Source organism: Hypanus sabinus, chromosome 4 (assembly GCF_030144855.1).
Source record: "Hypanus sabinus isolate sHypSab1 chromosome 4, sHypSab1.hap1, whole genome shotgun sequence".
Classification (NCBI taxonomy): domain Eukaryota; kingdom Metazoa; phylum Chordata; class Chondrichthyes; order Myliobatiformes; family Dasyatidae; genus Hypanus; species Hypanus sabinus.
In genome coordinates this window covers 88,844,550-88,866,640 of record NC_082709.1, presented here as the reverse complement: position 1 = coordinate 88,866,640, position 22,091 = coordinate 88,844,550, and the positions used below count along the sequence as shown (strand labels likewise).

The 22,091-nt window shown below is 45.2% G+C and overlaps 1 protein-coding gene across 1 annotated transcript in view; it reads right to left on the bottom strand.

Moving 5' to 3' along the window:
• Positions 1 to 12,305: 12,305 nt before the first annotated feature.
• The window catches only part of wnt6b (wingless-type MMTV integration site family, member 6b), a 261,944-nt gene continuing 252,158 nt past the window's right edge, over positions 12,306 to 22,091 (bottom strand). The window contains exon 4 of the mRNA XM_059967633.1: positions 12,306 to 13,115. Within this exon, the coding sequence (XP_059823616.1) occupies positions 12,654 to 13,115 (462 nt within the window). The 3' untranslated portion in view covers positions 12,306 to 12,653. The remainder of the gene's footprint in view (positions 13,116 to 22,091) is intronic.

Sequence of the window (22,091 nt, the reverse complement as noted above, 5' to 3'; positions counted from 1 at the left end):
TCAGTATCTACAGGGGTCCCTGGGAGTGTGACAGTATTTTACAGAGGGCCCCAGGAGTGGATCGTATCTACAGGGGTCCCTGGGAGTGTGACAGTATTTTACAGAGGGCCCCAGGAGTGTGTCAGTATCTACAGGGGTCCCTGGGAGTGTGACAGTATTTTACAGAGGGCCCCAGGAGTGGATCGTATCTACAGGGGTCCCTGGGAGTGTGACAGTATTTATAGAGGGCCCCAGGAGTGTTTCAGTATCTACAGGGGTCCCTGGGAGTGTGACAGTATTTTACGAGGGCCCCAGGAGTGTATCAGTATCTACAGGGGTCCCTGGGAGTGTGTCAGTATTTATAGAGGGCCCTAGGAGTGTATCAGTATCTACAGGGATCCCTGGGAATGTGTCAGTATTTATAGAGGGCCCCAGGAGTGTATCAGTATCTACAGGGGTCCCTGGGAATGTGACAGTATTTATAGAGGGTCACAGGAGTGTATCAGTATCTACAGGGGTCCCTGGGAGTGTGACAGTATTTTACAGAGGGCCCCAGGAGTGTGTCAGTATCTACAGGGGTCCCTGGGAGTGTGACAGTATTTTACGAGGGCCCCAGGAGTGTATCAGTATCTACAGGGGTCCCTGGGAGTGTGTCAGTATTTATAGAGGGCCCTAGGAGTGTATCAGTATCTACAGGGATCCCTGGGAATGTGTCAGTATTTATAGAGGGCCCCAGGAGTGTATCAGTATCTACAGGGGTCCCTGGGAATGTGACAGTATTTATAGAGGGTCACAGGAGTGTATCAGTATCTACAGGGGTCCCTGGGAGTGTGACAGTATTTTACAGAGGGCCCCAGGAGTGTGTCAGTATCTACAGGGGTCCCTGGGAGTGTGACAGTATTTTACAGAGGGCCCCAGGAGTGGATCGTATCTACAGGGGTCCCTGGGAGTGTGACAGTATTTATAGAGGGTCCCAGGAGTGTATCAGTATCTACAGGGGTCCCTGGGAGTGTGACAGTATTTTACAGAGGGCCCCAGGAGTGGATCGTATCTACAGGGGTCCCTGGGAGTGTGACAGTATTTATAGAGGGTCCCAGGAGTGTATCAGTATCTACAGGGGTCCCTGGGAGTGTGACAGTATTTATAGAGGGCCCCAGGAGTGTTTCAGTATCTACAGGGGTCCCTGGGAGTGTGACAGTATTTTACGAGGGCCCCAGGAGTGTATCAGTATCTACAGGGGTCCCTGGGAGTGTGTCAGTATTTATAGAGGGCCCTAGGAGTGTATCAGTATCTACAGGGATCCCTGGGAATGTGTCAGTATTTATAGAGGGCCCCAGGAGTGTATCAGTATCTACAGGGGTCCCTGGGAATGTGACAGTATTTATAGAGGGTCACAGGAGTGTATCAGTATCTACAGGGGTCCCTGGGAGTGTGACAGTATTTTACAGAGGGCCCCAGGAGTGGATCGTATCTACAGGGGTCCCTGGGAGTGTGACAGTATTTATAGAGGGTCCCAGGAGTGTATCAGTATCTACAGGGGCCCCTGGGAATGTGACAGTATTTTACAGAGGGCCCCAGGAGTGTATCAGTATCTACAGGGGTCCCTGGGAAAGTGTCAGTATTTATAGAGGGTCCCAGGAGTGTATCAGTATCTACAGGGGCCCCTGGGAGTGTGACAGTATTTATAGAGGGCCCCAGGAGTGTTTCAGTATCTACAGGGGTCTCTGGGAGTGTGTCAGTATTTATAGAGGGCCCTAGGAGTGTATCAGTATCTACAGGGGTCCCTGGGAATGTGTCAGTATTTATAGAGGGCCCTAGGAGTGTATCAGTATCCACAGGGGTCCCTGGGAGTGTGACAGTATTTTACAGAGGGCCCCAGGAGTGTGTCAGTATCTACAGGGGTCCCTGGGAGTGTGACAGTATTTTACGAGGGCCCCAGGAGTGTATCAGTATCTACAGGGGTCCCTGGGAGTGTGTCAGTATTTATAGAGGGCCCTAGGAGTGTATCAGTATCTACAGGGATCCCTGGGAATGTGTCAGTATTTATAGAGGGCCCCAGGAGTGTATCAGTATCTACAGGGGTCCCTGGGAATGTGACAGTATTTATAGAGGGTCACAGGAGTGTATCAGTATCTACAGGGGTCCCTGGGAGTGTGACAGTATTTTACAGAGGGCCCCAGGAGTGTGTCAGTATCTACAGGGGTCCCTGGGAGTGTGACAGTATTTTACAGAGGGCCCCAGGAGTGTGTCAGTATCTACAGGGGTCCCTGGGAGTGTGACAGTATTTTACAGAGGGCCCCAGGAGTGGATCGTATCTACAGGGGTCCCTGGGAGTGTGACAGTATTTATAGAGGGTCCCAGGAGTGTATCAGTATCTACAGGGGTCCCTGGGAGTGTGACAGTATTTATAGAGGGCCCCAGGAGTGTTTCAGTATCTACAGGGGTCCCTGGGAGTGTGACAGTATTTTACGAGGGCCCCAGGAGTGTATCAGTATCTACAGGGGTCCCTGGGAGTGTGTCAGTATTTATAGAGGGCCCTAGGAGTGTATCAGTATCTACAGGGATCCCTGGGAATGTGTCAGTATTTATAGAGGGCCCCAGGAGTGTATCAGTATCTACAGGGGTCCCTGGGAATGTGACAGTATTTATAGAGGGTCACAGGAGTGTATCAGTATCTACAGGGGTCCCTGGGAGTGTGACAGTATTTTACAGAGGGCCCCAGGAGTGGATCGTATCTACAGGGGTCCCTGGGAGTGTGACAGTATTTATAGAGGGTCCCAGGAGTGTATCAGTATCTACAGGGGCCCCTGGGAATGTGACAGTATTTTACAGAGGGCCCCAGGAGTGTATCAGTATCTACAGGGGTCCCTGGGAAAGTGTCAGTATTTATAGAGGGTCCCAGGAGTGTATCAGTATCTACAGGGGCCCCTGGGAGTGTGACAGTATTTATAGAGGGCCCCAGGAGTGTTTCAGTATCTACAGGGGTCTCTGGGAGTGTGTCAGTATTTATAGAGGGCCCTAGGAGTGTATCAGTATCTACAGGGGTCCCTGGGAATGTGTCAGTATTTATAGAGGGCCCTAGGAGTGTATCAGTATCCACAGGGGTCCCTGGGAATGTGTCAGTATTTATAGAGGGCCCCAGGAGTGTATCAGTATCTACAGGGGTTTCTGGGAATGTGACAGTATTTATAGAGGGCCCTAGGAGTGTATTGTATCTACAGGGGTCCCTGGGAGTGTGACAGTATTTATAGAGGGCCCCAGGAGTGTTTCAGTATCTACAGGGGTCCCTGGGAGTGTGACAGTATTTATAGAGGGTCCCAGGAGTGTATCAGTATCTACAGGGTCCCTGGGAGTGTGACAGTATTTATAGAGGGTCACAGGAGTGTATCAGTATCTACAGGGGTCCCTGGGAGTGTGACAGTATTTTACAGAGGGCCCCAGGAGTGTGTCAGTATCTACAGGGGTCCCTGGGAGTGTGACAGTATTTTACGAGGGCCCCAGGAGTGTATCAGTATCTACAGGGGTCCCTGGGAGTGTGTCAGTATTTATAGAGGGCCCTAGGAGTGTATCAGTATCTACAGGGGTCCCTGGGAATGTGTCAGTATTTATAGAGGGCCCTAGGAGTGTATCAGTATCCACAGGGGTCCCTGGGAATGTGTCAGTATTTATAGAGGGCCCCAGGAGTGTATCAGTATCTACAGGGGTTTCTGGGAATGTGACAGTATTTATAGAGGGCCCTAGGAGTGTATCAGTATCTACAGGGGTTTCTGGGAATGTGACAGTATTTATAGAGGGCCCTAGGAGTGTATTGTATCTACAGGGGTCCCTGGGAGTGTGACAGTATTTATAGAGGGCCCCAGGAGTGTTTCAGTATCTACAGGGGTCCCTGGGAGTGTGACAGTATTTATAGAGGGTCCCAGGAGTGTATCAGTATCTACAGGGGTCCCTGGGAGCATCAGTATTTTATTGAGAGTCATCAGTGTTACAAGAATACCTGGGTAATCGAAGACTACCTACAGGGTGACTCAGGGTGTATCAGCTTACAACCAATCTGTTGGATATGGGTCAGCAGCTACTGGGATTTCTGGGAATGTTTTAGTATGTACGGGGAGGGGTGTCCCAGGGAATGTGTTAGTATTTACAAGGGTTCCTGGGGAGTGTGCTAGTTATTAGAGGGAATATATAGAATTTATAAAGGGTTGTGGGCAGGCGAGGGGTTATATCGGTGATCTTGAAGACTGATTCAGTATGTACAGGGGTCCCTAAGGAGGCATCAGTATTTACAGGGGGTCCATAATCGCCAGACGCAGTTTGAGAGGGAAGAAGCGTAGGTCAGTATCAGTATTGCAATGGAATAAAGGGAATTACAGAGGCCTGAGAGAGGGGTTTGGCCAGGTGGATTGAAGGAGGTTACTGGTGAGGATGACAGTAGAACAGAGGCGGCTGAAGTTTCTGGGAACAGTTCACAAGGCGCAGGATGGATATGTTCCACAGTTCTCAAATGGCAGGGCGAGGCAACCGTGGCCAAAAGGGAAGTTAGGGACTGTATAAAAGCCAAGGAAAGGTCATATAAGGTAGTAAAAGTGAGTGGGGTTGGATGATTGGGAAGCTTTTAAAATCTAACAAAAGGCAAATAAAAAGCTATAAGATGGGAAAAGGTGAAACAAGGGCAAACTAGCCAATATAACGTTTTTTCAGTTATATAAGTGAAAGGGAGGTGAGAGCTGATACTGGACCACTGGAAAAGGATGTTGGTGAGGTAGTAATGGGGGGCAAAGAAGTGGCAGATGAACTTAATGGGTACCTTGTGTCAGTCTTCACTGTGGAAGACACTAGCAGTGTGCCAGAGGTCTGTGAGTGTGAGGGAGCAGGAGTGAGTGCCATTGCTATTACAGGAAAAAGTGCTAGGCAAACTCAATAGTCTTCAGGTGGGTAAGTCATCTGGACCAGATGGACTACTTCCAGGAGTCCTGGGAGAGGTTGCTGAAGAGGTAATGGATGCATTAGTCATGATCTTTCAAGAATCACTTGAAATTCTTGAAAATCACTATGGTCCTGGAGGACTGGAAGATTGCAAGTGTCACTCCACTCTTTAGGAAGGGAGGAATGTAAAAGAAAGGAAATTATAGGCCAGTTTTCCTAACCTCAGTGGTTGTAAGAGTATTTGAGTCAATTATTAAGGATGATGTTTTGGGGTCCTTGGAGACTATTGATAAAATAAGTCAAAGTCAGCATGGCTTCTGTAAAGGGAAATCTTGCCTGACAAATCTGTTAGAATTCTTCAAGGAAGTAACAAGCAGGGTGGGCAAAGGGGGAGAGGCAGTGGATGTCATTTACTTGGATTTCCAGAAGGCGTTTGATAAGGTGACACACATGAGGCTGCTTAACAAGATAAAATCCTATGGCATTACAGGAAAGATACTGGCATGAATAGAGAAATGACTGACAGGCAGGAGGCAGCGAGTGGGAGTAAAGGGGGCCTTTTCTGGTTGGTTGCCAGTTGACTAGTGGTGTTCCTCAGGATTCAGTTTGGGGACTGCTACTTTTTACATTGTTTGTCAATGATTTGGATAATGGAATTGATGGGTTTGTGGTAAAGCTTGCGGATTTACAAGAGAGGTGGAGGGGTAGGTAGTGCTGAGGAAGCAATGCAATTGCAGCAGAACATATTGGAAAAATAGGCAAATAAGTGACAGATGGAATACAGTGTTGGGAAATGTATGATAATACATTTTGGTAAAAGCAACAATAATGTAGACTATTATCTAATTGAGGAGAAGTGTCAAACATCAGAGATCCAGAGGGGCTTGAGAGTCCTGGTGCTGGATTCCCAGAAGGTTGATTACAGGTTGAGTTTGTGGTGAGTGTGTTAAAATTTACAAGGAGTCTCGGGGGGGGGGGGTGTTGAGGAAGTTTTATTTTTCTTGTAGTTGAACATTTTCTGTGCTTGTTTGTATTTTTAGATAGATACTGTAGCTGTAATTGTTCAGTGAACTTTTCAATAATTGTGGTATAGATTATTCTGTGCTTTCCAGAAGTTTCTCTGTAGCAGGTGTCATGCTACTGAATCTGGCTATTTCAGAGCTGGGTTTTAGTATAAGACGACCACGACTTCTGACTTCTTTGTATTTTTCTTTGTTCATTCATCATTCTTATAACACTTGATTAACGACCATAACCAACAAGTTTCATATCTCATTCTTGATTTCTGAAAAACCTGTGGATCACAGAACAACAGGATCCGATAGGATTCTGAGGTGTAGGCCAATATTTACAGCGGGGTGGTGGGGGGGGGGTCCCTTGCGATGTGTAGGTTAATACTTGCTCGCAGGCTGCCCAGGATTGCAATCAGAATCCAGAGAGAGCTCTGGCGATGTGCCAGTACTTACAGGGAGTTCGAGAGACCTGAATAGTGCAGCAGCAGCTGCAGTGCAGGGAGTGCATTAGCATCTACAAGGTGACCACTCTGAGGGTAAAAGGATGGCCACTAAATTTTGTCAGTAGAACATGAAACATAGGACATGGATTATAGTTTAACACATTACAAATCTTTCTGCCCATAATGTTGTGCCAACCTTTAAACTACTTCAAGATCAATCTAACCCTGCCCTCCTTCATAGCCTGTAACTCTCCATTTCCCATTCATCTATATGCCTTGTGAGAGATCACTTGTCAACATACACAAGATGCTGGGCAAACTCAGCAAATCAAACATCTATGGAGTGAGATAAACACTCGACATTTCAGGATCCTGATGAAGAGTTGGTCTGAAGCATTGACTGTTTATTCCTCTTCATAATTGCAGCCTGACCTGCTGAGTTCCTCCAGCATTTTGGGTGTGTTGCTCTGGATTTCCAACATCCGCAGAATCTCTTGTGTCTATGATCTGCACTTGTCACACATGTCTTGTATGTACACTCTAATAGAATGGAGAAATTAGAGCAGAGTGCGTGCCACATGATGCTGAGCCAACCTTTAATCTTTCTGTCCTTTGTGGCCATCTATTTCTCTGTCAGTCATGTGCCTTGTGAGGATCCAGTGGAGTAAGTGAGTCTTTGCAGAGGTCAATGGTAGTGTGTCATCATTTACAGGGGTCCCTGGGCATTATTTGTATCTGGGTAGGGTTTGTGGGAGTGTGTCAATAGTTAGAGAGGGTCCCTGAGTATGTGTTAATGTCTATAGGAGGTCACTAATTGAAACTGATGGGAGACTACATTGAGGTTTATGATATTATCAGAGGCATACGTACACTTGGTGACTACTTTATTAGAAATCTCCTGTACCTAATAAAATTGCTAATGAATGTACTTTAGGGGTGTTCTACTGCAGTAGCCCATCCACTTCAAGGTTCAATGTGTTGTGTGTTCAGAGATGCTTTTTTGCACACCACTGTTGTTACAGGTGGTTATTTAAGTTGCTGTCACTATCCTGTCAGTTTGAACCAGTCTGGCCATTCTCCTCTGACCTCTCCCATGATCAAAGCATTTTTACTCACAGAAATGCCACTCACCAGATTTTTGTTTTGTTTTTCTGCACCATTCTGATGTGCATGAAAATCCCAGGTTTTTGAGATACACCAACCATCCCATCTGGTACCAACAAGGACACTTAGATCATATTTCTTACGAATGCTGATGTTTGGTCTAAACAACTGAACCTCTTGACCATGTCTGCATGCTTTTATGCATTGAGTTGCTGCCACATGATTGGCTGACTAGATACAGTATGTACATTAACAAGCAGGTGTACAGGTCTATCTAATAAAATGGCCACTGAGTGTACATAGAATAGGCGGCCAATATCTTTTGCCTAGGGTTGAAATGTCTAATACTAGAGGCCACGCATTTAAGGTGGGTGAGGAAAACTTTGATAATAAATTTACTTTGACTTTAACTTTTTGACACAGCCTCATACAGATAAATGACATTGGAATTGTACATCCTCCTTGCCTTGTAAAAGAGCTGGTGTAATCAAAGCCCGCAGCCTCCCTGGACCTCGCTCCTCCCCTCTCCCATCAGGCAGAAAATGCAAGAGCCTAAAATTACTCACCACCAGGCTGAAGGACACTGTCAGACGACTTTTGAGCAAGCCACTTGTACAATAAGATGGACTCTTGACCTCACAAACATTATTATCTTGCTTCTTATCATTTACCTGCACTGCACCATGTCAGTGCCATCATTTTACCTGATTCTCAGTCAATGATCTGATGTTTGTGAATAGTACGGAAGACAAGCACTTTGGTACATATGACAATAATAAACCAATTCCAATATGCAGAAAATGGAGGGATACGTACGGTATGCAGATGCAAAGAATTGGGTGTCATTAGATTAATTAGCTCGGACATCATGAGCCAGTGTCTGGTCTTGTGCTGCACTGATCTATGTTCTGTGTATTAGTGTTTACAAGAGGTCCCTGGTGTGTGTCAGAGTCTACAGGAGGTTTCGGGCTGTGTATTATCATCTGTAAAGAGTGTTGGTATTTATAAATGTCCCCTGCAGTGTCATTGTTTACAGGAGGTTCCAGTGTTTGTTACTATTTGTACAGATACTCGGGGAGTGCACATGACCAAGGGATATGTGCTAGTATCTGTATCAGTTACCTGAGGAATGGTAGTGACTCAGTACCTCCAAACACTTGAAGAAGCAGCACAATAGCGTAGCATTTAACGTGACGCCATTACAGCACCAGCAACCCGGGTCATTTCTGCTGCTGTCGGTAGGTTCTCCTCGTGACCGTGTGCTTTCCTCCCACAGTCCAAAGATAGACGGGTTAGTAGGTTAGATAGTCACACAAGTGGAATTGCGTGGCATGGGTTTGCTGGCTAGAAGGGCCTGTAACTGCACTGTATGTCTAAGAGAAGAAAGTAAATAATATAAATCTACAGAGGGTCCTGCAAGTGTGTCAGTACCCGCAGGAGTGTGTCAGTGTTTACAGCGGGTGCAGAGAGTGTGTCAGTACCCGCAGGAGTGTGTCAGTGCCCACGGGGTGTGTCAGTGTTTGCAGTGGGTCTAGAGAGTGTGCCAGTGTTTACAGAGGGTCCCTGGGAGTGTGTTGGTGTTTACAGAGGCTCACTGGGGTACGCCAGTATTTACAGGGCTTCCCCGAGAGGATGTCAGCATCTGCATGGTGTTCCTGGGAGTGTGTCAATAACAGAGTCTGTCAGTACTTATAGATGTTGTGGGATTTTGTAAGTATTTGCACTGGGTCTTTGGGAGCATTTATAGGCAATTCCTTGGTGTGTGTACAGAAATACAAGAGTTCTCAGTGGGTAACACTGTAGTCCATATCAATATTCATTGGGAATCCTTAGGAATGTGTCCAGGGCAACATGCTGGCATAGCAGTTTGCACAATGCTTTACAGTGCCAGCAACTAGGTTCAGTTCCCACCGCTGTCTGCAAGCAGTTCGTACAATCTCTGTGACTGCTTGGGTTTCCTCCAGGTGCTTTGGTTTCCTCCCAAATTCCAAAGACATATGGGTTAGGGTTGTTAAGTAGTGGCCGTTGCTATGTTGGCATGAAAGCATGGCAACACTGCCCCCAGCACATCTTCAGACTGTGTTAGGCATTGATGAAAGCAACAGATTTCACTAATGTTTCACAGTTTTGATGTACGTGTGCCAAAAAAAAGCTAACCTTTAATATTGCAACCAATCAGAGACCACTGGTAGAGTCAGTGTTGATAGGCATTCCTCTGAAGTGTGTCACTCTTTACGGGGGTCTTCAGGTTGGTATTCACTTAAAGACCTAGGAGATGTCATTATTTACAGGGAATCCTTGGGACATTTCCAAATTGTTACATACAGTCAAGATTAAAAACTTAATCTTACACAATATTTAGTTGCTCCTTAGTATTTTGCTTGCTGAAAAAAAATAAATGAAAACAAATATTTATGAAAACATACTTCCCCTGCTCTGAGTTAGCAAATTGTGTAGGATAGAATTCATTTTCCTTAAATAGAACCTCATGTATTTAATGACAAGTCTTGTGTGTAATGCATTACAGTGAAGGGATACAGGCAAGAGAATGAGAAGGGTTTGATCTGAAATTTAGATGCCTTTTCAGAATTGCCACAAATGAATTGCAGATTGGGCATCTGAAACTGAGTTACTTATTAAAAGGAAACTTGCCTCGGAAATGATAAACACAAGAGATTCTGCTGATGCTAGAAATCCAGACTGACGCACACAAAATATTGGTCAGACAGTCCACATAGCAGGCCAAGACCCTTCTTCAGGGCTGGACAGGAAAGGGGAAGATGCCAGAATAAGAAGGTGGGGGAGGGAAGGAGTCCAAGCTGACAGGTGATAAGTGAGACCAGGTGGATGGGGGAGGGATGAAGTAAGAAGCTGGGAGGTGATGGGTGGAAAAGGTAAAGAACTGAAGAAGAAGGAATCTGATCCGATAGGAGAGGAGAGTGGACCATGAGAAAAAGCAAAGGAGATGGGGTACCAGAGATAGGTGAGGAGAAGTAAGGAGTGAGGTCAGAGTGCGGAATTGAAGAAGAAATTTGCGCACTCTCAAACACATCCTGATACCAGGAACAATCGACCTTTTTGTCTCATTATCAAATGAATATGTCTTGTGAACCATCCCACTCACTAGTGCAGTTCCTGCCTTGTCAGAGTGAAAGAATTCAACATTCGCTCTCCCTTTGAGATCGGGCACTAATGCTTAGACTGCTCACTCAGCCGGGAGGACAGATCAGGGGCAGCAGTTTCCAGAGCTGGTAAAACCCACCCAGATCCACTTAGACCCAGATCCACTACTCCCACACACCTTCCAGGGGATCACTGTTTATCCAACACCGCAGTTGTTGCAAACATGTCCAGTTCTCTTCTCTGGTAATGCTCGCTCCTCTTTGGCTGTGGAATGAGGTGTGTGGTCCCACCTTTGGACGAGAAACCCCAGCCCATCCTGAAACCTTTCTCGCTGCTCTCAAATTTCCTCAGTCTTACAGGCAGCAATCTCTGCAAATCCTCTCACACTGCAGCTCAGAAGGTTTGCCTACCTCCAAGATGGTTTGGAGTCTCGTGGTACAGTCTGTCTCCTGATGTGGGGACAACCACACTCATGAATAACCCCTGTCATATTTGTAAGTTCATAAGTCTGACATGAGTCTGTTAGTTTGTTTCCAGAAGTGGCAACGTTAGTTTCCTCTCCTTCTCACTTTTTCTCTCTGTCTCTCTCTCTCTCCCCTTTCCTTACCCGTCTGTCTCTTCCCCCATTTCCACCTCCTCCTCCTCTCCCTCTTCCCCTTCTCTCTCTCTCTCTCTTCACCCTCTTTCTCTCTTCCCCCATCTCTCTCTCACTCTCTCTCCAAATTTACAAGGACGTTTCTGAGACCTGAGAACGTGAGTTACAGGAAAGTCTGAATAGGTTAGAACTTTATTCCCTGGAGCACAGGAGAACCAACAGAGATCTTATAAAGGTACGCACAATTATAAGGGGTATAGTTTGCTGAACATCTGCAGGCTTTTTCCGCTCAGGTTGGTCATAGCTTAAAGGTGAAAAGTGAAATATTTAAGGTAACCAAGGAGGGAGTTTCTTCACTCAGAGAGTGTAGAAAGAGCTTCTAGTGGAAGTGGTGGATATAGGTTTGATTGCAACATTTAAGAGAAATTTTGATAGGTACATGGATGGGAGACGTATGGAGAGATATGGTTGGGTGCAGGTAGATGGAAATAGACAGAAGATGAGACTAGCAAGGACAATATGGGCCAAAGGTCATTTTTCTGTGCTGTGTTGATCATTGACTCTTTGACTCTATTTAGCAATTGTTCTTTCTTATCAGTATCTGATACTGCAGAGGTGTGATTACTGCATGGAAGGATTTTTAGACAGGAAGACAAAGGAGTAGAATTAGGCCATTCAACCCTTCAAGTCTGTTCTGCCATCCATTATGGCAGATTTACTATCTTCTCAACCCAATTCTTCTGCTTTCTCCCCATAATCTTTGATGCTCTGACTAATCAATAACATACCAACTTCCACTTTAAATACACTCAGTGACATGGTTTCCACAGCTGTCTGTGGCAGTGAGTTCCACAGATTCACCACTCTCTGACTAAAGAAATTCTTCCTCATCTCTGTTCTAAATGGACGAGCCTCTTTTCTGAGGCTGTACCATCTGGTCCTATACTCCCCAACTATAGGAAACACCCTCTCCATGTCCACTCTATCCTTTAGTGTGTATTTCACAACGTAAGGACAAAATTGACTTTTAAATCAGAACATGCTTGTTACCTGAGATGTCAAGGAATCGAGTCCAGGAGCCAATGGGAAGTGAAGTCCCATGGGATAAAGAAAAAAAATCACTAGGGCAATCAAAAAAGACTTTAATTAACATCCTTTAAACACTTTTGCATATGGTAAGAATTGTGAGTTATGGGGAAGGCACCGTGGAAGGTCAAGGGTCACCCATGAAGAAAAGGAAGAGTCTGCTGGATTTGGATTGGCCCCCAAGCGTGCCCTGAGGATGGAGAAGTTGGATGCCCAATGGCGGGAGTGAATGGGGCCGGGTGGGCCAATGGGCCCAGTGACTTCCTCCCGCATTGTCTCAACTTCGGGTGAGAGGGTAAGGAGTGGGGAGATTCGGCGAGGGTGGTGCTCCACAACCACTTCTACCCTTTGGCCTTCCAAACTCTTACTAGCCCACCTCCACCCCAGTCACAAGCAGAGGCTGAGTTGGCTGTGGACGGTGCATTTCTTGCATTGCACCACGCAGCACCAGTGGAATCGGCACAGGCAGTTCTCCTCCAGGACCACGGTCTGATCTCTGTAGCCCCTCCCGCAGCACAGCAGGTCACAGCCACTCAGGTCCAGTGCTGTGCTGTTGCACACCCTTCCCCTGGTGCCAGGCGAGCCCGTCTTGCGGTTGGGCAGGCAGAAGTCAGGCGAGTTGGCCGAGTAGACTAAGTCGAGCTTGTCGGGGGTCTTGATGTTCTGGCCGACTGGGATCAGGGTCTTCCCATCATTGCCCCCCATCACCTTGAAGGCCCCATTGAAGCGGTCGAGCAGCCTGTTCCCAATCTCTCGGAGACTGGGCATCTTTTTCCAGCAGGTTCTGAGGTTGCAAGAGCCAGACAGCCCATGGCATTTGCACTCAGTTCTCAGGTAATTCTTCACTGCCTGTTGTTGAAGGGGGGCGGGGGTGAAGAGAGAGGGGTGGGAAGGGAAGGGGGGAGACAAAAATAGAGACTGATAGATTGGCAAGATAAATCCAGACTGAAGAATTCTTTTCTAATTGCTACAGGCAAGGAATTGTCACGCTGTTTCAACAGAGACCTCACCTCACCTACATATTTACTGCAAGCTGCCTTGCGTAAGGTTTTAATGTCCTTTCATTAGTCATAGAATAATATTGTGTGAAACTGGCCCTTCGGCCCAACTTGTCCATGCTGACCAAGATTCCATAAGACCATTGGAAATGGGAGTAGAATTAGGCCATTCAGCCCACCAAGGTTGCTTTGCCATTCCATCATGACTGATTTATTATCCCTCTCAACCCCATTCTCCTGCCTTCTCCACTAATCTTTGACACCTTACTAATCAAGAACTTAGCAACCTGCACTTTAAGTATACCCAATGACTTGGCTTCCGCAGCCGTCTGTGGCAATGAATTCCACAGATTCACCACCCTCTGGCTAAAGAAATTCCTCCATCTCTGTTCTCAACAGACATCCTTCTATTCTGAAGCTGAGCCCTGTGGTCCTAGACTCCCATACTATAAGAAATATTCTCTCCGTGTTCACTCTGTCTTGTCCTTTCAACATTCAACAGGTTTCTTCAATCTCACCCCTCATTCTTCTAAACTCCAACGAGTGCAGGCCCAGAGCCATCAAATGATCCTGATACATTAACCCTTTCATTCCCAGGATCACTCTGATGAACCTTCTCTGGACGCTCTCCAAGGTCAGCATAATTCCATAAAGCATAAAACACTTAAATCAGCCCATTGAGTCTGCTCCGCCTTTCGAAGAATGGCTGATTTATGTTCCCTCTCAACCCCATTCTCCTGCCTTCTCCCCATGACCTTGATGCCCTTACTAATGAAGTACCCATCAACCTCTGTTTTAAATAATCCCACATTTGCCCGCACATGGCCCATAGCCCTCTTAACCTTTCCTGTTCATGCACTTACCCAAATGCCATTATTGTACCTGCCTCACCATTTTCCCTGGCAGCTTGTTCTAAATGCCCACCACTCTCTACATGGAGAGGTTGCCCTTTAGTTCTCTTTTAAATTGTAAACACCAGATTTTGTAGATGCTGGAAATCTTGACAATGTTCATGGAACTCCGCAGGTTAGGCAGCACCTATGGAGGAAATAAACGGTCAGCACTTCGAGCCAAGACCATTCATCAGGACTGAGAAGGAAATGGGAAGAAGCCGTAATAATAAAGTGTGGGGAGGAGATGGAGTATGGACTGGCAGGTGGTAAGTGAAGCTAGGTGGATGGGTGGGGGAGGGAGGAATGAAGTAGGAAGCTGGGGGTAATAGGTGGCTGTAGTAAAAGGCAAGTGGAATCTAATAGGAGAATGGACCATTGAATAAAGGAAGAAAGGAGGTGATGGGCAGGTAAAGAGAAGGGCTGAGAGGAAAACAGGAGCAGGGAATGGAAAAAGAGGAGAGGAGATTATCCTCTTTCCCATCTTATTTTAAACTTGTGCCCTCGGGTTTTTGACGACCTTTTCCAGGGAGAATGTGCATGTTCATCCTTGTGGTTGTACAGACCTCTGTAAGGTCACCTTTCAATCTGCTGCTATACACTCGAGAGGCAAAGCCCTAGACTGCCCAACCTCTCCCTTAATTCAGGCCCTTGAAACTTTGCTATCTTTCCAGCCTAATGACATCTTTCCTGTAACAGGCTGACCAAAACTGTACACAATTAAGATTTGCCCCGAGGACTAAATGCCGAGAATCCTGAGACACCAAAGAACCCGAAATGGAGGAAGCTTTGATCCTTTCCCCTCGCCCTGCTTCTCTGAGGTATTGAAGATTAAAATCAGAGGGTGGGGCTGCTTTAGCGACCAGTTTCTCTACTGTCAAATGTCCATGATACATGGCTGTTTGTGGGAGAACACACCCACTAATTGGTGCATGTGCCTCTTCATTAACAACAGTGACCAAACACGTTCCAGTGGCTGTCAGTCCTTTGAGGTTGTGAAAGATCTCATGTAAAAGGAATTCTTCCTTTCAAGACCATTGACAATGAGCAGGGGGCTTGAGCAGGCAGACTGCAGGCAAACCAGAAGCCCTTTCTTTTTCTGTTCCTTTGTGCTTTCATAGAACACTACAGCACAGAAACAAGCCCTTCGGCCCATTTAGTCTGTGCCAAGCTATTATTGTGCTTAGACCTATTGACCTGCACCTGAGTTTTAACCCTCTATACCCCTCCCATCTATCAAACCTGCATCCACCACATCTGCTGGCAGCTCATTTCACACTCATAGCACCCTGGGTGAAAATTATTTCCCTCAGGATCCCCTTAAATATTTTACCTTTCATCCTTAAACTGTGACCTCTAGCTTTAGTCTCACTGGAAAAAGCCTGCTTGCATTTATCCTATTCATACTCCTCAGAATTTTGTATGTCCATATCAAAGCTCCTCTCCCTCCTGCCGTCTGGGAAAAGGCACCGAAGCATTCGGGCTCTCACGACCAGACTATGTAACAGTTTCTTCCCCCAAGCCATCAGACTCCTCGATACCCAGAGTATGGACTGACACCAACTTACTGCCCTCTACTGTGCCTATTGTCTTGTCTATTATTTATTGTAAACACAAAGTACACTGCAGATGCTGTGGTCAAATCAACACATACAAACAAGCTGGAGGAACTCAGCAGGTTGGGCAGCATTGGTTGAAACGAGCAGTCAACGTTTTGGGCCGAGACCGTTGACTGCTCATTTCAACGGATGCTGCCTGACCTGCTGAGTTCCTCTAGCTTGTTTGTATGTATTTATTATTTATTGTAATTCCTGCACTGTTTTGTGCACTTTATGCAGTCCTGGGTAGGTCTGTAGTCTAGTGTATTTTTTTTCTGTGTTGTTTTTATGTAGTATAGAGTAGTTTTTGTACTGTTTCATGTAACACCATGGTCCTGAAAACGCCGTCTCATTTTTTACTGTGTACTGTACCAGCAGTTATGGTCGAAATGACAATACAGTAAAAAGTGACTTGACTTGAAGCTCCCACTCCTCCTACACTGTAAGTCCTAACCTACAGTATTTAACCTTTCCCTGTAACTCAGGTCTCCAAGTCCCTGCAACATCCTTGTAGATTTTCTCTGTATTCTTTCAACCTCACTGATAACTTTCCTGTAGGTCGGTGACCAGAACTGCACACTATGCTTCAGATTGGGCCTCATCAGCGTCTTACACAACTTCAACATAACAACCCAACTCTGCACTCAGTACTTTGATTTATGGAGGCTAATGTGCCAGAAGTTCTGTTTAGCATCTGAGACATCTCTTCCAAGGAATTATGGATCTGTACTCCCAGGTCCCTTTCTTCTACAGCTTTCTTGTGGCTCAGCCTTCCTCTGATTCTTTGGGCAATATCACTCTGAATGATAGCCACAATAGGGAGCCATTGCAACTCAGCTCTATATTTCCCTTGGACAAAGAAGGAGGCCATTCAGCCCATTGGGTCTATGCTGGCCCATAGAGCAATCAACGTTCAAAGGATTTTTATTATCAAAGTATGTATACGCTAAACAACCTTGAGATTCGTCTTCTTGGAAGCAGTCATGAGGTAGTATACAGTCCTACTCCTAATTCTTCTTTAGTTTTCCCTGTAACCTATTCTCCCCACTGTCTCATGGGATGGTCAGTCTTTGTTTATGATTTTCATAGATTCTATTGCATTTCTTTATTTTCCTGCAAATGCCTGCAAGAAAATAAGTCTCAAGGTAGTGCATGGTGGCATATATATGTATCTGCACTGCGATAATAAACTTACTTTCACATAGAATGTTACAACACAGTACAGGCCCTTTGGCCCATGATGTTGTGCCGAACTTTTAACCTACTCTAAGATTAATCTTGCCCTTCCCTCACACATAACCCTCCAGCTTTATATCACACATGTGCCTACCTAAGAATCTCTTAAATGTCTCTAATGTATCGGCCTCCTCCACCCCAACAGTACGTTCCATGCTTTCACCACTCTCCTTGTAAAGAACTTCCTCTCTGACATCTCCTCTTCCGTTCTTCCAATCACTTTAAAATTATGCCCCTTGTATAGGCCATCTCCATCCTGGGAAAGAGGAGCTGACTCCCCGTGCTGTCTATGCTCCTATCATTTTGTACTCCTCTATCAAGTCTCCTCTCACCTTCTATTCCTCAGAGAAATGCCCCATAAGAAATGCTGTCTAATCCAGGGGGCATCCTGTTAAATCTCAGCTGCACCATCTCTAAAGCTTCCACACCCTTCCTGTAATAAGTTGACCAGAACTGAACAAAATATTCCATCGAGAAATATATGACCATAAGAATGTAGGAGCAGAATTAGTCCAGTCAGCCCACTGTCTGCTCTGCTGATTTCTACTTGTCAACTCCATTTTTCCACCTTTCCCTGCTGGCCGTAACAAGGACCTATCAATCTCTCCTTAAATACACCCATTGTCGATCTCCACAGCCGCCTGGCAGCACATTCCATGGATTCAACCCGCTCAGGCTGAAGAAATTCCTCCATATCTCAGTTTTTAAGGGGTGTTACTTTATTCCAAGACTGGTATTGGTTCATTATTGTCACTTGTACCAAGATACAGTGAAAGGCTTGACTCCTGTTCTATTCATACACATCAAATCATTACACAATACAATGAGCAGGAATAAAGTAAAACAGCCACAATACAAAATAAAGTGTAAAAACTACTGAAAAAGTGCAATATCATGTTGAGGTAAATTGCGAGGCCATGAATCCAACCTCAGATCCCGATTCTCCTAATAATGGAAGCAATCTTTCCACATCACTCTATTCACGACCATCAGTACTCAGTAGGTTTCAGTGAGGTGCCCCTCATCCTCTGAACTCCATCAAGTACAGGCCCAGAGATATCAAACATATGTTAAACCTTGCAGAATGGCAACTGTATGACCTCTTTGATCACTTGGCACTAGCATGGACATTTTATGTTCTAATTGTGTTTTTTAATGAAAAGACTGTGTTTTAACATGTTTAATCTGTGTGTTTCATATGAACGATTTGGGCTTGTGATGAAGATGCAAGAAATTATTTCTTTGCATTCATGTACCTGTGCATGTACTTACATATGGCAAACATGACTTTGACTTGGATATAAATTGTGCATAAATTATACTAGACAATGAAGAGATAGAGAAAATAGACCAGGTAAGAATACGATCTTGGGGCAAAAAGAAGATGTGGAGAAAGGTCATGGTAGGGCAAGAGGTGATCATTGCCCTGAGGTAGGGGGAGGGATGTTCAAGAACCTGATGGTTGTAGGGGGAGCAGCTAGTCCTAGATCTGGTGGAGCAGAGACTGCTGCTGTATTTAAGAAACAATAAGATACATATCGTCAAGGCAATGGACCAAAATGATGCTAAGCAGGATTGGCATGGAAAGCTGCTTAGTGGTTGACATAGACATAATGGGCTAAAGGTCTTTTTTCTGAGCTCTGTGAATACTGTAAGCATAAAAACTACAAGTTGGAGGCTAGGCAAGTTGGACGGCATTTCAGTAAATGCTTCAGGATTGGGCGGAAAGAAGACAGAGGCCAGAATAAGAAGATAGGGAGGAAGGAAGAGTACAAGTTGGCAGGAAAGAGACCAGGGGAGGGGGAAGGTGGGTGAGTGTGGGATGGGGAAATGAAGTGAGAAGCTGGGGGGTGATAGGTGGAAAAGGTAAAAGGTTGGAGAAGAAGGGACATGATGGGAGAAGACAGTAGACCAGGAGAGAAAAGGGTGCAGAAGGATAACCAGAGGAAGGTGATGGGCAGATGAAGAGAAAGGGTGAGATGGTAACCCAAATAGGGAATGGAAAAGGGGAGAAGTGGGGAGAAGGGGAGAAGTGGGGAGAAGGGGAGAAGTTAGAGAAACTGATGTTCATGCCATCAGGCTGGAAGTTACCCAGATGGAATGAGGTGTTGCTTCTTCAGCCTGAGTTTGACATAACCTTGGCTTCACTATCCCCTCCCAGTTTCACACATCATTCACACCCCCCCCCCCTTCCACACAGCCACTTTCTCCCTCACCTGGTTTCACCAGTCACCTGCTCCTCAACCTGAGTCTGGTCTTGTCATGGCAGTAGTGGACTGAGATGTCAGAATGTGAAGTCAAACTGAAAGCTTGAGCAGTGAGCTACTGTGTGTGACGAAACCCCTGGCCATGCACCATCTAATCAGATTTATCAAATTTAATTTACAAATGCTCTTTTAAAGCTCTTACTTTTACCACGGTGAAAGAAACTACAGTAAACTGAGTGGATAAACTGTGTTGGCACTATCCAGTGCTCCCGTTGTGGCCTCCTCTACATTGATGAGACCAGACATAGATTTGGGGACAGTTTCGTCAAGCACCTTCGTTCTGTCTGCAACAAGCAGGATTTCCCAGTAGCCAAGCTTTTTTAATTTCACTTCCCATTCCCATACTGACATGTCAGTCCACTACTGCTCTCTGTTGCCACGATGAGGCCACTGTCAGGTTGGAGGAGCAACACCTCATATTCAGTCTGGGTAGCCTCCAACTTGATAGCGTGAACTTTCATTTTTCTAACTTCTGGTAATTTCACCCCTTACCCCCTCCTCTCTTTTTTCTATTCCTCATTCTGTCTTCCCTTTACCCCTTCTGTTCTCCTCACCTGCCCATCACCTCCCCCTAGTGCCCCTCCTCCTCCCCTTTCTTATATGGTCCACTCTCTGTCCCTATCAGATTCCTTCTTCTCCAGCCCTTTACCTCTCCCACCTATCACACCTCAGTTTCCTTACCCACACACTCACCTTCCCCCTCACCTGAATTCACCTCTCACCTGCCAGCCTAATACATGTAAATGTATTTCTAAATATATTTACCTATGTTAGTAATTTGCTGTGGCTTCTTTCCTCATTCTATCCAGTCCTGATGAAGGGTCTCGACCCAAAACATTGATTGTTTATTCCCTCCATAGATGCTGGCTGACCTGCCTAGTTCCTCCAGCATTTTGTGTGTGTTGTTCTCGATTTCCAGCATCTGCAGAATCTGGTGTTTATGATTTGGCACTATTTCCTCCTGGTTCCTTAGATCGTATGAAGCAGATTTAAATTTACGTAGCAGCTCTGGACACTTAAGAGCAGCTCACAGACACTGCATGACTATTGAAGCATGGCCATTTTGGAAGATCAGCAAGCCCCCATGAAATGCAATGAGCAATGTTTAAGTAAACAGGATATAAGCCAGAATTTTCTGGCTTGGTTTCAAAAATGTTACACTTCTCTTATTTTGAAAAAAATACATACCAGGGCCTGCCTACGTTATAGTTGTGGATGCCAGGTATACACGACAGACACCATTGCTCTTATGAATAAACAGGGAAAAATAATATCTTTCTGTAGTGCAGTTTACAAAGAATGAACAGCGCAAAATTGAGCCAATTGACCTTGCTAATGTGTGCTGGTTGTACATGGCAATGCAGTGTGGTGACTTGTTGCAAGCTACTCGTCACATCTGCTATAATCGTTCTACTCTTTTAAATTTAAAATCAATGTCTTGGTTATTGTTTTACCTTGTACTATCCCAAAACACTGTTGTCATGAATTAATCTGGATGAACGGTGTGCAAGACGTTTTTCATTCTAGCACATAATATGCACAATACATGGGAAAATAATGAACTAATTTACCTCAATATGTTCTTGAAGCTTTTGCCTACTTGCTCTGTGTTTTCTCTGCAGCTGCCACAATTTATTCTGCATCCTGTTATGTGCCTTCTTCTAGCTCAATGCACTGTGTACTGACCTGATATGTGTGAACAATATGCTGGATAAGCCCTTCACTGAATCTTGGTTCATGTACTTATTTTGAGCCCCTTACCTAAGAAAGGATATGCTAGCACTGGAGGTAGTCCAGAGGAGAGTCACAAGAATAAATCCAGGAATAAAAGGGTTAACTTGATGACTTTAGGCCTGTATTTGCTGGAGTTTAGAAGAATGGAAGGGGTTCTTGTTGTTACCTAATAAATATTGAAAGTCCTAGATAGACTGGATGTGGAGAGGATGTTTCCTATACTGCAGGAGTCTAGGACCATAGGGCTGAGCACGTTTAAAACAAGAGAAGAGAGGAATTTCTTTAGCCAGAGCGTGGTGAATCTCTGGAATTCATTGCCTCTGAAGGCTGTCGAGGGCAAGTCATTAGATATATTTAAAGTGGAGGTTGATGTATTCTTGATTAGAAAGTTACTGGGAGAAGGCAGGAGAATGGGGCTGAGACAGACAATGAATCATTCATGATGGAGCAGACTTGATGGGCTGAATGGTCTAATTCTGCTCCCTTGTCTTGTGATCTTAACACAGATTTTTGTGTACCTGACAATCTATGTCATTGCAATTTTGCACCATACTGGCTGCCTGCACTGTGCCTTCCCTGTAACTGTTACACTTCATCCGCATTCTGTTACTGCTTTATCTTGTTCTACTTCAGTGCACAGTGTAATGATCTGATCTGCATGAACAGTACGCAAAACACTTTCTCAATGTACATTGTGACAATAAAGGTTTACCCGCACCTCCCCCATTCTATATTCTCCACCTTCACCTTTAACTTTTTTTCCATCCCTTCTGTCTCACAAACCCATCTAAGTTATCTTTGAAAGCATCTATATTATTCATCTCATTGGTTACAATAGGAGTGAATTCCATGTTCCCACCACTAACGATTAAAAAAAATTCATATCCTGGCAAGATTAATTGATAACCATCTTACGGCTACAAGCACAAAGTGAGGCATCTATGGAGAGAGATAAACAGTCAACATTTCTGGATTTCAGTGCTTTAAAAGGGATAGAGAGGGGGCAAAAGGGGAGGAGGGGTGGCATTACTGGTCAGGGATACTATTACAGCTTCAGAAAGGGTGGGTAATGTAGCAGGATCCTCTTTTGAGTCAGTATGGG